Source organism: Heloderma suspectum, chromosome 3 (assembly GCF_057233095.1).
Source record: "Heloderma suspectum isolate Gila_16-S chromosome 3, 16-S_ref, whole genome shotgun sequence".
Classification (NCBI taxonomy): Eukaryota; Metazoa; Chordata; class Lepidosauria; order Squamata; family Helodermatidae; genus Heloderma; species Heloderma suspectum.
Window position 1 is genome coordinate 31990447 of NC_139460.1, and position 16496 is coordinate 32006942.

The 16496-nt window shown below is 42.8% G+C and overlaps 1 protein-coding gene across 9 annotated transcripts in view; it reads left to right on the top strand.

The window, feature by feature from the left end:
• The window catches only part of RNF17 (ring finger protein 17), a 78571-nt gene that overhangs the window by 16236 nt on the left and 45839 nt on the right, over positions 1–16496 (top strand). For 6 of the 9 annotated variants that reach the window (XM_084842773.1, XM_084842768.1, XM_084842771.1 and 3 more), the window contains exons 9-12: positions 454–528; positions 12134–12408; positions 14133–14213; positions 15780–15935. In XM_084842773.1, coding sequence (XP_084698899.1) covers positions 454–528; positions 12134–12408; positions 14133–14213; positions 15780–15935 — 587 coding nt within the window. The remainder of the gene's footprint in view (positions 1–453; positions 529–12133; positions 12409–14132; positions 14214–15779; positions 15936–16496) is intronic. The other 3 variants (XM_084842775.1, XM_084842770.1, XM_084842772.1) reach the window with 1 other exon arrangement.

Sequence of the window (16496 nt, forward strand, 5' to 3'; positions counted from 1 at the left end):
ATTCCTTGAATGTTTTTCGTTCCCTAAACAGCAATGAGTTTTCAGATAACCATTATAGATTACATTAAAATGCAGATACAGAGTTGTAGGTAAAAATCGTTGACGTTGCATTAAGAAATATACTAACTGGGCAAATAAACATTGTGCAAGTGAACTTACACTAGTGCCACAGGGCTTTCCCCTCCTCTCCTCCACCTGCATTTCATAAAGCCTTCTCCAGAGGATCCCTCAACCCTATAGTGCAGATTTTGAGGGTTCATGGTGGGCAGCAGTGGGGGGGGGGTTGCCCCCTCTCCATTCTGCTGGTGGAAACTGTTGCTTTGGCAAGAGGGGTCAATTGGATACTACCTTTCATTAATATGCAGCACAGATACTGTTACCCAGTTGTATTAAGTATATAATATTGTCTAAAAGATGAATATTCCTAAAACAGGTTTTATATTTCTAAGACAGGTTTTACATGGACTGTGATGAGATTATCCCTGTGTTTGAAAATATGGGGAAATTTTCCTATGATATCCCCAATGTGTAAGTACTTTCCTGGATTTGAAAAATAGCGCCTACCATACTTCATCCGTTTTCTCAGTATTCTTCACTTTGCATCATCTGCTACTTAAATGATATAGAATACTTTTTATTCAGGCATATATTTGAATAAAGAGTAAGCAGATTGCTTGGAAGCAATATAGAAATAAACTGGAGACTAACATACAAATGAACCTCTGATTCTGATCATGAACAGGGCTTTTGATAGCTTGGGGGCAATTAATGGAAGGTTATGCATTCGTAATTGTCATGAGTTACAAATGGCTGTAAAAAAGTAACACTTAACCTGCTTGTGATCCACAGGCAAGTTAACTCGTCAGTTAAAATTAATAAAACTTGAGCAGTTAATTTACATGCTTCAGTCCCACTGATTTTTAATGAAATTTAGCATACTTCCTATGGCTAGCACCTTGTTAGCTTTTTATTTAAGTGCTGACATCTGTTTAGCTCCAACAGAATGGCCTGGTTCAGATGTATAGCTAAACTGTGGTTAACATTATGTGCACAAGTCTTGTGCTCTTCTCTCCTCCTGTCTGGCACAGTTGTGAGGAAGAGGCCAGAAGCTTTTGCTTCAGTTCTTAATTAACTTCAGTTTAGTGTTGTTTGAACCTAGACAGACTGTGGTTAGTCTTAACTGTGGTTTTCCAAAAACAAGCCAATTTCATTGATTTGAAACTGGCTTTTCTCAAAAAACCATAGTTAGGGCTAACCACAATTTGTCCTGGTTTGGGCATAACACTAAACCACAGTTAGTTAAAAACGTAAGTGATTGCATTTGTGGCTCTGTCAAGAGAAGGGAGCTTACAAGGTCGAGGTTCATTCATGTAACACTAAACTATTAGTAGGCCAGCCTAACATCCAGAAAGTGCTTTAGAAAATGAGGTATTGGCATCATCATGTTAAAAGTAGATACCCATGCCAGATATACATCGGTTATACATAGGTTAACAAAGATAATGTGGGTGGATGGCACCCTCAAAATGACCCTGAAAGTAATTTTTAACGTCCTTTCTTGGCCTGGCTTGGACTACTTTTGGAGACGCTCTCACATAATAAACCAATTTGGACATTTGTTCAGTCGGTAAGTCGTGTCCGACTCTTCATGACCCCATGGACCATAGCACGCCAGGCCTTCCTGTCTCCCAGAGCGTGCTGAAGTCCATATTCATTGCATCGGTGATGCTATCTAGCCATCTCATCCTCTGCCGTCCCCTTCTCCTTTTGCCTTCAGTCTTTCCCAGCATCAGGGTCTTTTCCAGTGACTTTTCTCTTCGCATTAGGTGGCCAAAATATTTGAGCTTCAGCTTCAATATCTGTCCTTCCAGTGAGCAGTCAAGGTTGATTTCCTTTAGGATGGACTGATTTGACCTCCTTGCAGTCCAGGGGACTCGTAAGAGTCTTCTCCAGCACCAGAGTTCGAAAGCATCAATTCTTCGGCACTCAGCCTTCCTTATTGTCCAGCTCTCGCAGCCATACATTACTACTGGGAAAACCATAGCTTTGATTAGACGGACCTTTGTCGACAAGGTGATGTCTCTGCTTCTTACTATGCTGTCTAGGTTTGCCATAGCTTTCCTCCCAAGGAGCAAGCATCTTTTAGTTTCATGGCTACAGTCACCGTCTGCGGTGATCTTGGAGCCCAAGAAAATAAAATCTGTCACTGCTTCCATTTCTTCCCCTTCTATATGCCATGAAGTGATGGGGTATCTTCATGAAGTGAAGATGCCTTGATCTTTGTTTTTTTACTGTTGAGTTTCAAACCTGCTTTTGCACCCTCCTCTTTCACCTTCAACAAGAGGCTCTTTAGATCCTCTTTGCTCTCTGCCATTAGGGTGGTATCGTCTGCATATCGGAGGTTGTTGATAATTCTCCCAGCAATCTTAATTCCGACCTGTGATTCATCCAACCCGGCGTTTCTCATGATGTACTCTGCATATAAGTTAAATAAGCAGAGCAACAATATGTAGCCTTGTCGTACTCCTTTCCCAATTTGGAACCAATGGGTTGTTCCATGTCCGGTTCTTACTGTTGCTTCTTGACCCTCATACAGGTTTCTCAGGAGACCAGGTAAGGTGGTCTGGTACTCCCATCTCTTTCAGAATTTGCCAGAGTTTGTTGTGATCCACACAATCACAGGCTTTAGCGTAGTCAATGAAGCAGTAATAGACGTTTTTCTGGAATTCTCGTGCTTTCTCCATGATCCAGTGAATGTTAGCGATTTGATCTCTAGTTCCTCTGCCTCTTCGAAACCCAGCTTGTACTTCCGGTAGTTCTCGGTTCACATACTGCTGAAGCCTAGCTTGTAGGATTTTGAGCATCACCTTGCTGGCATGTGAAATGAATGCATGTACGGTAGTTTGAACACTCTTTGGCGTTGCCCTTCTTTGGAATTGGAATGTAAACTGACCTTTTCCAGTCTTGTGGCCACTGTTGAGTGTTCCAAATGTGTTGGCATATTGAGTGCAGCACGTTAACAGCATATCTTTTAGGATTTTAAATAGCTCAGCTGGAATACTGTCATCTCCACTAGCTTTGTTGTTAGTAATGCTTCCTAAGGCCCACTTGACTTCACTCTCTAGGATGTCCGGCTCAAGTTCAGTGACCACACTATCATGGCTATCAGGGACATTCAGATCTTTCCTGTATAGTTCTTCTGTGTATTCTTGCCACCTCTTCTTAATCTCATCTGCTTCTGTTAGGTCCCTGCCTTCTTTGTCCTTGATCATGCCCGTCTTTGCACAAAACGGTCCTTTGAGATCTCCGATTTTCTTGAAAAGATCTCTAGTCTTTCCCATTCTATTGTTTTCCTCGGTTTCTTTGCATTGTTCATTTAAGAAGACCTTTTTGTCTCTCCTTGCTGTTCTCTGGAACGCTGCATTCAGTTGGATATATCTTCCCCTTTCTCCCTTGCTTTTCGCTTCCTTTCTTTCGTCAGCTACTTGTAAAGCCTCATCAGACAGCCACTTGGCTTTCTTGCATTTCTTTTTCTTTGGGATGGATTGAGTTGCTGCCTCCTGAACAGTGTTACGGACCTCCGTCCATAGTTCCTCAGGCACTCTGTCTGTCAGGTCTAATCCCTGAAATCTATTCCTCACCTCCACTGTATATTCATAAGGGATATGATTTAGGTCATACCTGAATGGTTTAGTGGTTTTCCCTACGTTCTTCAATTGAAGCCAAAATTTTGCAACAAGAAGCTCATGATCTGAGGCACAGTCAGCTCCAGGTCTTGTTTTGACTGACTGTATAGAGCTTCTCCATCTTTGGCTGCAAAGGACATAATCAATCTGATTTCGATATTGACCATCTGGTGATGTCCATGTGTAGAGTTGCCTCTCGTACTGTTGGAAAAGGGTGTTTGCTATGATCAGCGTGTTCTCTTGGCAAAACTCTATTAGCCTTTGTCCTGCTTCATTTTGTACACCAAGGCCATGCCTGCCTGTTATCCCGGTGATTTCTTGACTTCCTACTTTAGCATTCCAATCCCCTATGATGAAAAGGACATCTTTTTTTGGTGTTCGTTCTAGAAGGTGTTGTAGGTCTTCATAGAACCGATCAACCTCAGCTTCTTCGGCCTCGGTGGTTGGGGCATAGGCTTGAATTACTGTGATGTTGAATGGTTTGCCTTGGATTCATGCTGAGATCATTCTATTATTTTTGAGATTGTACCCCAGTACTGCTTTTCCCACCCTTTTGTTGACTATGAGTGCTACTCCATTTCTTCTAAGGGATTCTTGCCCACAATAGTAGATATGATGGTCACCTGAATTAAATTCGCCCATGCCTGTCCATTTGAGTTCGCTGATTCCCAAGATGTCGATGTTCAATCTTGCCATCTCATGTTTGACCACCTCCAGCTTACCTTGATTCATTGATCTGACATTCCAGGTTCCTAAACAATATTGTTCTTTACAGCATCGGATTTTCTTTTCACCGCCAGACACATCCACAGCTGAGTGTCCTTTCGGGTTTGGCCCAGCCGCTTCACTCTTTCTGGCGCTACTTGGAAATACCCTCTGCTCTTCCCCAGTAGCATATTGGACACCTTCCGACCTGAGGGGCTCATCTTCCGGCGTCATATCTTTTAGCCTTGTGATATGTTCCATGGGGTTTTCTTGGCAAGAATACTGGAGTGGGTTGCCATTTCCTTCTCCAGTGGACCACATTTTGTCAGAACCCTCTGCCATGACCTGTCCGTCTTGGGTGGCCCTGCACGGCATAGCTTATGGCTTCACTGAGTTACGCAAGCCCCTTCGCCACAAAGTTAAGGTAAAGAGATGTACTACCAAACATGTACTAGTAGTGGAAATATTTCCTAGTTTGTGTATGGAGGCAAGAATGGTTTAACTGTCCCTGTTGCCCAGGAAAGGCAAGGATCATGTCCTAGAAAAACAAAACTACCCTCTGGCTTTGCCTGTGTTCTTCCCTGCCTTTTGCCTGGGACAGAGCTCTTTCCTGTTTCAGTCAACTCCATACCTGGGACACAGTTCTAGAGGGTTTTTTTGCTTACTGTTTTTCTCTCTCCTAAATTTGCTCTAAACCCCCACCCGTGTGTGTGTGTGCCCTTTTGTGCAGTCCTTTCAGTCCCCTCTTTCTGCTTTGGCCCTGACTGGGAAGCAGTCATCCCCTAAACCTATTTTACAAAGACTGCCCGCATGATCCAAGTTAGTGGATCTGAAGAAGCCAATATAAAAGCCCACTGATGGAGCTGATACCCAACTACCGCACGTATGGAGATTATTTACTGCCACGGATGAAACGGATGAAAATAAACGTGATCTAGCCTGCTTTCTCTTCAATGTCCTCACAACATATTGCAACAGCAATATGAGTTGGTGACTGCTGTTCCAATGAAAAACAACTAGGACAAAATGCCCCAAACTGGCTTAAAAAATCAGTTGAAATATACTGCTGCCTACAGTAGCAGTGTTACTTAATAATATCATTAAACTCCTTATGCAAGTGATAGCCAGATGCTGACTTATTCTGCCAAACTTGTACCTTTACATGATTGAACATGGTTGTTTGTACAGAACCCATATTTTTGTTTATATCTACATGCTATTCATTTATAGCATATGCTTTTTTGTCTTGTACCTGCTTTATAGGATATGGCCATGTCTCCTATTTAGAGCCATAACTTTGTAAATAATCTATGTGGTCATTCTCATCTGGTGTTAGGAAACATCCATCATGGGTTAACTCTTCCCACTGCCCAGGACGGGCAAGGAACGTGTGGCCAAGCTTTTTGTCTGTGGCTCCTCCCAGCCAGTTCATTCCTTGCCTTTGCCTGGGACACAGCTTGTTTTTGTCTCTCCTCAGCAATCTCCTTTTCCAGGCCTCGACTTTTTAAAAACTCTTTGGTCTATCTCTTACCTTAACAAACTTCTCTCTCTTTCTAGTTTAGTCCTTCTTTTCTTTTAAAAACAAACAAAAACTGAAACAAAAAACTTTCAGGAGCCATAAATCCTAAGGATGGGGATTCTTCCCTCAAGGATCCTAGTGAAAAGCATTTTGAAGCAGCGCTGAAAAGAGCTAACACAGCTACTGCTTTTGCTCTCGGAGCGTCTTCTGTGGCTTTCTTTTTCTCTCAAGCCACTCTCCTGTGGGTTGAAGATATATCAACAATAAAGAGCTGGATAGTTTTTCCTTGCTTAGAAGCCTTTCTCAGTTATACAAGACATAAACCTTCATTTCAAATGCCACACAGGATTTCATGATTTTTGCAGCCAGTCCCATTGCAGCAACCACAGTGGCAAGATGTTCACTGTGGTTGAAACACTGGAACGTGGATGCTTATTCCAAGGGAAATGTAGGCACTGTTCCTGTCACAGGAACATGCCTCTTTGGAGAGGAAGCCCTCAAAAACATTTTAGTGGAAAGCAAGGATAAGAAGGCTATGCCGTCTTGTGTTGAGGAGGTATGAAAAAAAGTTATCTAACTGAGGTCCTGCCTTCTCTTCATTTCATCAAGATCTCCATTCAGTTCATCTTTTCAGCCATGCAGTTACAAGTTCACAAAGCCCACCTGGTCTAGAACTATATTCCAGCCTAGATCTCAGACCTCCAACTTGGGTAGATCAGGCTTGCCCCAGTCCTCCAAAGCCCCTCGCCAACAGTTCTGACTCCCTTCCTGCACATGTGGGAGGAAGGCTACAACACTTCTTTCACACATGGGAACAGACAGGACTGGACGCCTAGACTCTCAGCATTATTCAACATGGCTGTTTTTTGAAGTTTCACTCCACTCCCAGGAACAGGCTTCTTCCCCCTTTCCAGGTCCATTCACAAACAACTGATGGCAGGAGCAATTGCCCATCTCCAAGGGATAGGGGCAATAGAACCTGTCCTACCTCCTGAGCACTTCCAGGGGGTATACTCCATTATCTTCCTGGTTTCCAAGAAGGATGGGCCCTCCTGGTGTTCCATATTGGATTTTAAACACCTCAACAGGTATGTGGCGTATTGCAAATTCAGGATGGAAATCCTCCAAACTATCAAGGAGGCTTTACATCAGGGGGATTGCCTTTCATCCATAGATCTTACAGAGGCTTATCTCCACATCCCCATTGCTGCACAACACTGGAGATTTTGCCGCTTCTCCTACAAGGGGCACCACTTTCAGTACAGGACTGAAAATCAGGAGTCGGCACCAGGGGTCTTTTCCAAGCTAATGCTAGCAGTGGTACCTCACCTCAGACTCAAAACCATTCACATTTATCCCTATCTAGATGACCTTCTAAGGTCCCCGTCACTGAAAAGGCCTGTGCAGATCTACAGATCACTCTGTCTTGCGTCCAAGACCACAGTTCCTTGATGAACTTCCAAAAGAGCCATCTCCAACCCTCCTCATCACTTATCCACCTGGTTTTAGACACCTCCAAAGGAACCCTGGCCCCAGGCAGGTTATCCAAGATCCACCAGGTAGTGAAGTCTCTCCTTCAAGCTCACTCAGCAGATGTGTTGCTTGCTCAAGTGCTGGGTCTCATGATATCATGCTTCAGGATTCTACCATGGGCCAGGTTACATTCCCCTGCAATGACTGCTTCTTTCCTTTCAGTCCGAAATAATCCACAGACGGCACATCAAGGTCATTATGCCACAACCAGTCAGAGCTTACATAGCAAAGGGCACACCCATCCAGGAACCCCATCACATTGTTGTGGTCGATGTCACCCTGAAGGGATGGGGAGCTCACTGCCAGAGCCACCCCATTCAGGGGATCTGGCGTCCTGAGGTGAAACACCACAATATCAGCTGGCTGGAATTATGAGCAATCCGCCTTGCCATCAAACACTTTGTCCAACTCACGGGTTCTGTCCATCTTCTAGTCAGAACAGACAGCACCACAGCCTTAGCCCATGTGAGTCATCAGGGAAGAATGAGATCCAAATCTCTGCAAGGAGACCTCTTCCTTCCTCCACTGGGTGGAACACAACATCCTGTCCATCACTGCGCGGCACATCCAGGTGACTCTCAAAATGGAGGCCAATTTTCTCAGTTGTCAACAACTTGACCCAGGCAAGTGGACTCTCAATCCAACAGTTTTTCAGAGTCTGTGCTGTCACTTTGGCCCACCCCTGGTGGACCTATTTGCCTCCCCACTCAACAATTAGCTACCTCGCTTTTTCTCCAGACTTCTAGCTCGAAGAGCAGAAGCCACAGATGCTCTCCACTCGCCCTGGCCCAGGGGCAGACTTCACGCATTCCCGCCATTTCCACTTTTGGCCAGTATCCTCAGAAGATCAAGGAGGAACGGGCAACTGTAATACAGCACCCTTTTGGTCCCGGAGACCTTGGTTGTCCCAAATCCTACAACTGGCGGAGTCAGACCCTTGGTTCCTTCCTTCTACACCAGACCTGCCACGGTCCTTTGTGGCATCTGAACCCCGAATAGCTGTATCTTGCTGCCTGGGTACTGAACACCTCACCTTCCTTTCCCTGGCCTATTCAGCCAAGGTAATAAACACCATGCTATCTTCCAGGAGAACATCCGCCAGTTGAATATACAAAACCTGGAAGGTTTTCATTCGTTGGTGCAGGAGGAAACGCGTAGATCACAAAATGACAGGAATCAAAGAGTTGCTCCTCTTTGGGACTCAAGGCAAACATGCTTTGCAGGCAAGTCACAGCTTGCTCTTCTGTCCTTTTCAAGGCCTGCCACAAGCCACTTAGTGCTCACCCACATCTTAATTTGTCAGCGGAGCGTTGCTTATCTCCCATCCAGTTATACATCATTTACCTACATGGAACCTGCATACAGTCCTTTCTGCTCACCGCTCCACTCTTTGAGCCTCTCAGAACTGTATCTCTATGTTTCGTCTCAAGGTTTTATTTCTGGTAGCTGTAACCTCTGTCAGGAGAGTATCAGAGTGATCGGTTCTCTCCATGATGGACCACCTCTGCACATTCAGCAAGGACTGTCACACTCCAGTTGGATCTATCCTTCACTCCCCAAATGAACACTCTCTTTCACAGAACACAAGAAATTGTTCTTCCCTCCTTCTGCCCTAATCTTTCTCACCCCTCTGAGCAGGTCTGGCACACATTGGATGTTAGAAGGGCCATCAGAATCTACCTTAAGAAGACTGAAGGAACTCAGACATTCTGATTCCTTATTTGTTTCCTTTTATCCAACAGCCTTAGGGCAGAAAGGTTCCCGTACTACCCTTCCTGGGTGGTTCAAGGCATGAGTTTTTGCAGCCTATGAGGTTAAAAAATTATTTAAACCCGCACATGTTACATCAGGGCCATGGCTGCCTCAGTGGCTTTTTCTACTAACGCCCCCTTAGCAGAGATCTGTAGGGCAGCCATGTGGTCCTCACACCACATGTTCGTAAGACATTATAGGATGGACAAATATGCTTCTGCCGAATCAGCCTTTGGATATAGAGTGTTACAATAGGTATTACCTCAACCATAGAGGCAGCCTGCTTTGGGGCCTGCCCTTTGGGAATAGTCGCTTTTGTACATCCCATGATGAATGTCTCTTTCGCACCGGATGGGAATGGAAAGTTGGGTACTTGCTGTGACGCTCTATTCCGATTCAGTGCACAGGAGACATCCATACTACACTCTGGCAGGCTGACCACCCCTGTTGATATACTATCATTTATTGCAATTCTTCTCATGGTGTGTGCCAATACCCAGAGAGGGGTTTTTCTCCCTTTCTGTTCTCCGTTCTGTTTTTTGAACTACTACATTAACGGCTCATCAATAGGTACCCTGTCCAAATCCTCGGCTAGAAAAGAACTGGCTGGGTGGGGCCACAGAGGCCAGGACCAAGGCAAAAAGCTTGGTCACATGTTCCTTGCCTGTCCTGGGCACTGGGAGGAGTTAACCCATGATGGATGTCACCTGTGCACCGAATTGGAATGGAACTTCATGGTGAGTACTCGGCTTTCCATTCCATGCATCAAATTATAGGAAGTGAGTTGGCTAACAAGCATGTAATAAGATTGAAACAACTGTGTGGTATGGTTAAAATGATGCAGCAGTCCAAAGCCATGCTTTTGCATTGCTCCTGTCGAAGACAGACTTCCATTGCTATTATATATTTGGTTGCACAGCCTTACCTTCATTTCAGTGTATAATATGTCCAGATAATTTTTTTTTATTTTCAGTGTTGTGATAGTTTCTCCAAAAGTAGAGTATCTCATGCTGTGCAGTAATATGTGACCTCGAAAGTGATCTTCAAATACATTTACTTTATTTATTACATGTAGAAGTCAGTTAATGTATGTTATTTTATTTATTTGTTTGTTTGTGTCAGAAGCATCACAATTAAAAAATATACTATAACACATAACATTTAAAATATAAAATGTAGAAGTTAAAATATATAAAAATTAGACAAATCTTGCCCAGAAACTAGCAACATTAATTGCGTTCTGTCGCGCTGCCATAAGGTCCTCATGGTCAGGGCACAAAGGGCAAGTATACATATGTGTTGTTGTCTGCAAGTCTCCGCAGTCGCATAGGGCAGAGATCACCAGATAACCCCATTTATTCATAGTGCCTCTAGATCTTGTTACACCCGTGCGCAGCCTATTCAATGATTTCCAAACTTCCCAGCTTTCATCGAAACCGGGTGCCCGTTCCTCTGCTGGTTCCCTCCAGTGTTGATTCTGTGTAGCTTTCCATAAGTCCATTCTACTTTTGAATTCATCAAAGTCTTCCGTCAATTTGAGGAAGTTTTTCCTGGATTTTAATCTCTGAGGAGCTCGTTGTAGGCTGTACAGAGGGTGTTGTTTGGATATTGAGGATTTAAGCCTCAATATCTGCTGCTTCTCTACAAACGGCAGGCAGGGCAATGCCAGCTTTTTGGTAGATCTTATCTAGAGAAGTAGGTTTTAGACATCTGGTAATTATTCTACTTGTTTCATTCAAAGCAACATCAACTTGCCCAAGATGTGCTGATTTATACCAAACTGGGCAGGCATATTCGCCGGCCGAGTCACAGAGGGCTAATGCTATAGTCTTAAGAACCCTTGGTTTAGCAAGTAGTGCTCGTTAATTTCCTAATGATGTTATTTCTTCCACTGACCTTCAGTTTAGTGTTAATGCAATACTGCTTATATGTTAAGGCCCTATCCAAAGTAACCCCTAAATATTTAGGGTTAGTGCAATGCTCCAATAACACTCCTTTCCGTGTAATTTGCAGCTTCCTAGCAGCCTGCTTATTGCATAGATGGAAGGCACATGCCTGAGTTTTTGCTGGATTTGGCCTTAGCTGGCTTTTGCAGTAATATCGATCCAGCTCTTCCAGAGCTTCATTTAATCGTTGTTGTACCTTCTCGAATGTTTTTCCTTGCATGGCCATTGCCCAATTGTCAGCATATATATATAATTATTAGTGCCTGCAGGAAGCGGTTGATCGTTAGTATAGATATTGAAGAGGGTTGGAGCTAATACACTTCCCTGTGGTAGACCATTCCTCTGATTCCTCCATCTACTTTGTCTTCCCTGGAATTCCATGAAAAACCTACGGTTCTGAAGCAGATTCCTAATAACGTTGTAAGTTTAAAGAAATATAGTTTCTGCTTCAGTCTCCTAAGGTTGATGATATCATATGCATCCGTTAGATCTATAAATACAGTTCCTGTTACTCTACCCTTTTGGAATCCATCTTCGATGTATTGAGTTAGATTAAGGATTTGTGTGGTACAGCTTCTTTTGGGGTGAAATCCAGCCTGCTGCGGTATAAGCAGGGCTTCTACAGCTACAGTAAGGCGATTTTGTATCAGTCTTTCAAAAATTTTATAAGAATGGCACAAAAGAGAGCTTGGTCGGTAGCTCTTAGGGTTATTAGCCTCTTTACCTGGTTTTAGAACTGCTATAACGTCAGCCCTTCGCCAAACACCAGGGATCTTGCATTGTTCCAAACAGGCATTAAACATTTCTAATATCCACTGCCTTGCTTTTGGCCTGAAATGTTTTATCTGCTTTGTAAGAATATCATCCAAGCCTGCAGTGCCTCTTGAAAACTAAGGTCACTTTACTATTTCTGTAGTGTGTTTGTTTGATCTTCTATATTAATATGTATCCACTGGTCATGATCTGTCTTCTCTGGCAATTTCTCAACTTAGGCAAAGTTTGGGGGGCAGACCTCTAAAATTGAGCAATATGGAAGAGGAATTAAAAGGTGATGCTCCAACTCAAGTAAATGTAAAACTTGTACCACTTGTTGAAGAAATTGGTAAAGTTGCTTCTCTGCAAAAATCTGATGCATGTCTTGAAGGAAATTACATTCAGCTCCAAGAAATGGCTCTATCACCCACTCAGAAAAGCCTTGCTGCTTTATCTCAATCAGCATCCACCCCAGATGTTATAATTGAAGAAATAATTGAAGATGATCAAGAAAGTGAGTAGCACTTTTCACCAGTTGTAAGACTTGGATAAAGTCCTTTCTCTTTTCAAAACATTCAGTGTTTTAAAGTACATAGCTACTTTGTATAGATGCAGGACCTGTTTAGCTGTCACATAAAGCCACCGTGGTTTGCATTTTTGCACGAGCTACGGTGGCTTGGCGTGTTGTGTGTGGGGTCAAAATCTTGACCACGGTGCCTAGGAAACCACCCCAGCTATCAGCCCCTCTACAGAGGGGCGAAGGAGACCCAGGGAGGCTTACTGTGTTATGTGGCAGGATCTCCATTGTCAAAGATGGTGCGAAAACTCAGCAACAATGGAGATGGCAGCCTAAAGTGTTTGCCACATCTGGCAACCCTCTAGGCAGTGTGGCTGGACTCTGTGGTGGCTGTCAAATGACAGCAGCTGGTGCACACCCATTTCCCAGCATAACAGCTGCTGGGATAACCGGCAGCGCCAGGGGAATGACACGCTAACTGTGGAGCAGGGATTGGTAAGTAAACTACAGTGCGCTGTGCTGTTTCTGGTCATGTGACGGGCGTGCATGTCATGGTTAGTCTAACTCTCCCCACTCCATAGTTACCCTAACCAATCTTCCCCCTTTTGCATGCGAATAGGGCCACAGTGTGTCTCCTTTATACAGCTTCATCTAGAAGGGCTCTACCAGTTGATCAGTACTTTGCACAATAAGAAAATTGACTTCTATCATTCTTGAGGGATCTAATTTTCTGGGTCTCAAGTCCAAACTACACACTATACCAAGACCTGTGATAGATATTCCAACTTTTTTCTAATTAAATGCAGCTATGAATGTTTGATCACCTGCTGTTTTAGTTTAGGACTATAGTTTACCTTGGACAGTGGCTAGATACATATAGGTATACTTGGAAATCACTTCTATTCGAATCAGTGGAGTTAATATGAAGCTGTTCACCAGGCACCTTGAGTTCTTAAGTATTTTTCATTTTTTATTAGAAGATTGTATTTTATGGCTTATTTTGTGATAGAGCTAAAGTCTGACTGTTCCCTAGTTCTCCCTCTGTATTTGATCACAACTGTTCATCTGTTATCTAAACTATTTCCTGCTTTTATTTTGATCTTCAGCTTCATTGCTAGTTTTTCTTGTTTGGTTTTTAGACCCGTCTTGTTTTTGAGGAGTACCCAGTAAATGAATTGAAAATGTAGTTTTATTGGTGAACAGCATCGCATAAAGATAGTTGCTTTATTTCTTTATGTTCCTTTTTCTGGTATCTAACTTTCAGACTTGGGTATGTGGAACATTCTAGAAATGGTGATGTGACTGAAAGAACTAGTAACTTTTTCAATTTGACAAACAGTTAGCCTATCTGAGGGTTGTATTTGGTAAGTAAGAATTTAGAGAGTAAGATAATCAAACCAGTGGAAATGTGGATATAACACCCGCACACCCACCCCACACACATACATCCTACAAAACTTGTATGTCTTAGCCAGGGGTCAGCCTTGAAACTCATATGGGAAGTAATAAAGAAGGTAGTGACTTTGGGGCAGCATAGAAAGCTGTGTTCTCAGTTCAGTGAGCATGGCTTCCAGGTGGTCTTGACACCCGATACTAACCATTGGAGGTCTCATATATTGCTTCAGTAATTTGGTGGTGGCGGTCAGTTCTTCACTGAATTAGTTGATAGCATGGGAATTATTCTATTCACGTGAAACTGATTAAATATAACATTTTAAAAGTGCATTCTGCAGAATACTCTGAAGATAAGCATTGGAAAACATTTTCCCAAAAACGGCTGGTGCCATTTGGACCAAAGGCAGGTATGTAATTGAGATGCTGTAAAGAGTTTCTTGGGCTTAAATTCTGAACAGATTTCATAGTAAAGTCACATAATTCAGCTAAAATTCTAAGGCTGAAAGGTGTTTTTGGGCTGGCTGTTGTCTGTGATTTCCAAATTGCTGTTTCTGTGATTCGGAGGCTTTAAACATAGATTGGTTTTGTAGTTCCTCCGTATACTTCTGGAACTGCTTAAGTCAGCCTCTGAAGTTGCCCACTCCTCGTGGGCTCTTGACTCCTTAAGATTTCTGTGAATGGGTTTTTCCATCACTGTAGGTTCTCTGGGGCGTACTTTGTCAGATCCTTCGACTAGCTAAAAATCCTGGCGAGTGCCTTACTTTGTTAAGGAGATTAGCTTTAACAAAGGCCAAGGAAACAGCCAAAGACTCCTTCTAGAAACGACAATGTCTTACTTCCTCCACCTTTTGTCTTCTCTGGTGATGAGGTCATCAACCTATGTGTCACTGGGGCTGTTTGCACATAATGGTGGCAAATCGTTGGTTAATTAACCCACAATTTGTTGCAGGCCATGTTCCACATCCTTCTTGAATATTTAACCCCCAATCAGGGGTTGCTATGTGATGTCTGAACCCAGACACTATAGGATAATCGTGGGTTGAGCAACCCACAGTTAGCTACTAATTGTAGGTTAACTGAGGGTTGTTTAACCTATGATTAATCTATAGGGCGTGTTTGCATGACATGCTAACCCATTATGGGTGTACTAGCCACACACTGAGCAGTCATAGTGTCTGGGTTCAGATGTTACGTAGCAACCCCTGATTGGAGGCTGAATATCCAAAATGGCCACGACACACGCTGTGGCAAATCTTGGATTTATTAACCCATGATTTGCTCCCATTATGTGCAAACTGCTTCTGTGAGGAAGCGTGCAGTTTGGGGGAAAAGGTTCAGTGGGCGAAGTTTGTGGTCTGTAACAGCATTTTCTTGTTCTGGTTGTCTCCCTAGAGATGTGAAGTGAACTTTAGAATATCTGTTGGGTGAATTACCTCCACTATCAGAGGCAGTATGCCTCATTTCCAGCTTCTGGGGAACACATGGGAGGGTGCTATTGTACTTACGTCCTTACTGTGGGCTTTCTATAGTCATATGATTGGCCACTGTGGGAGCAGAATGTTGGACTAGATAGGCCTTTGGTCTGATCCAGAGTTTGTGTTATCTGGAATGTCCCAATATGTTAACTAATGTGAGTGCTTTGTGTTAAAACATTATAATTTCTAGTGATTAATATTCAGATGACTTAGTAGCACACCTGTTTAACAATTGAGAGTAGTGAACAGGGAGATATTTATCATTGTAGTAATACTAGGTGATGTGTCAATTTCTCCGAGTGGGCATTTTCTTCATTACTTCACTTCATTTCTCTCTATGTTCAAATCATTGCTGAGGAAGGAGGAGCAACTTATTTATCTGTCTTCCTTTCTGTGACCATGCATGCTAATATCTTATTTTTCAACAGCGTGTGTAAAGCTTGCCTATGATCTGTGGTCACTGGTTTTTGTTTTTATGATATATTCTATCCTACACAGACTCTACAGAATTAGTTTTTGTCAGCTGTGTGGTAAATCCTTGCCACTTCTATGTTCGAAAAGTTTCACAAAAGAAAATTGCAGTTTATTTGGAAAAAAATCTGAGGCTATTTTGTAGTAATAAAAGTTCATCCCCAAGCGACATCTTGGAACTAGGTAACAACACTTCTCAAATTCTCTGAATAATAATGTTTACATAATTGCATATTTTTATTTCTCTAGTGGGGAAATACGTCATTTTTGCTAAGTAATACTTTACATTCTGCAGTTTCATTTGTTTATGTTTAACCATGTTTAGACTTTGGGGGCCTCTGATCTTAATTGGGTTCTAATTTGAAAATAGAAAGCTCATAGTTTACTACCTAAGGTTCACAGTGGAATTTCTATAGTAACAACTATTTTATCTTCGTTTGCATATATTTTGTAAAATTATGCAGTGGCCCTTGCTAGTTTTCCCAAGTTGCTACCTCTAATAGTAAGTTTTATAAACAGAGTTCTGGAAGTCTTGGATGATCTGTAGGTAACTGTAGTACAGCAGCTTCTGGCAGCCTAGATTCAGGCCTCCTCCTCTTTGAAGTCATGGTCTGTCAGTTCTCCTGTGGCTGCAGAGGGGATGGGGATGGTAACTCAAACTAGTTCTTAAAGTGCTAAAGGCTGAATGTGATGGCTCAGCTGTTCTAAAATATTATTTCATGTGAATATTGACAAGTTGTAATG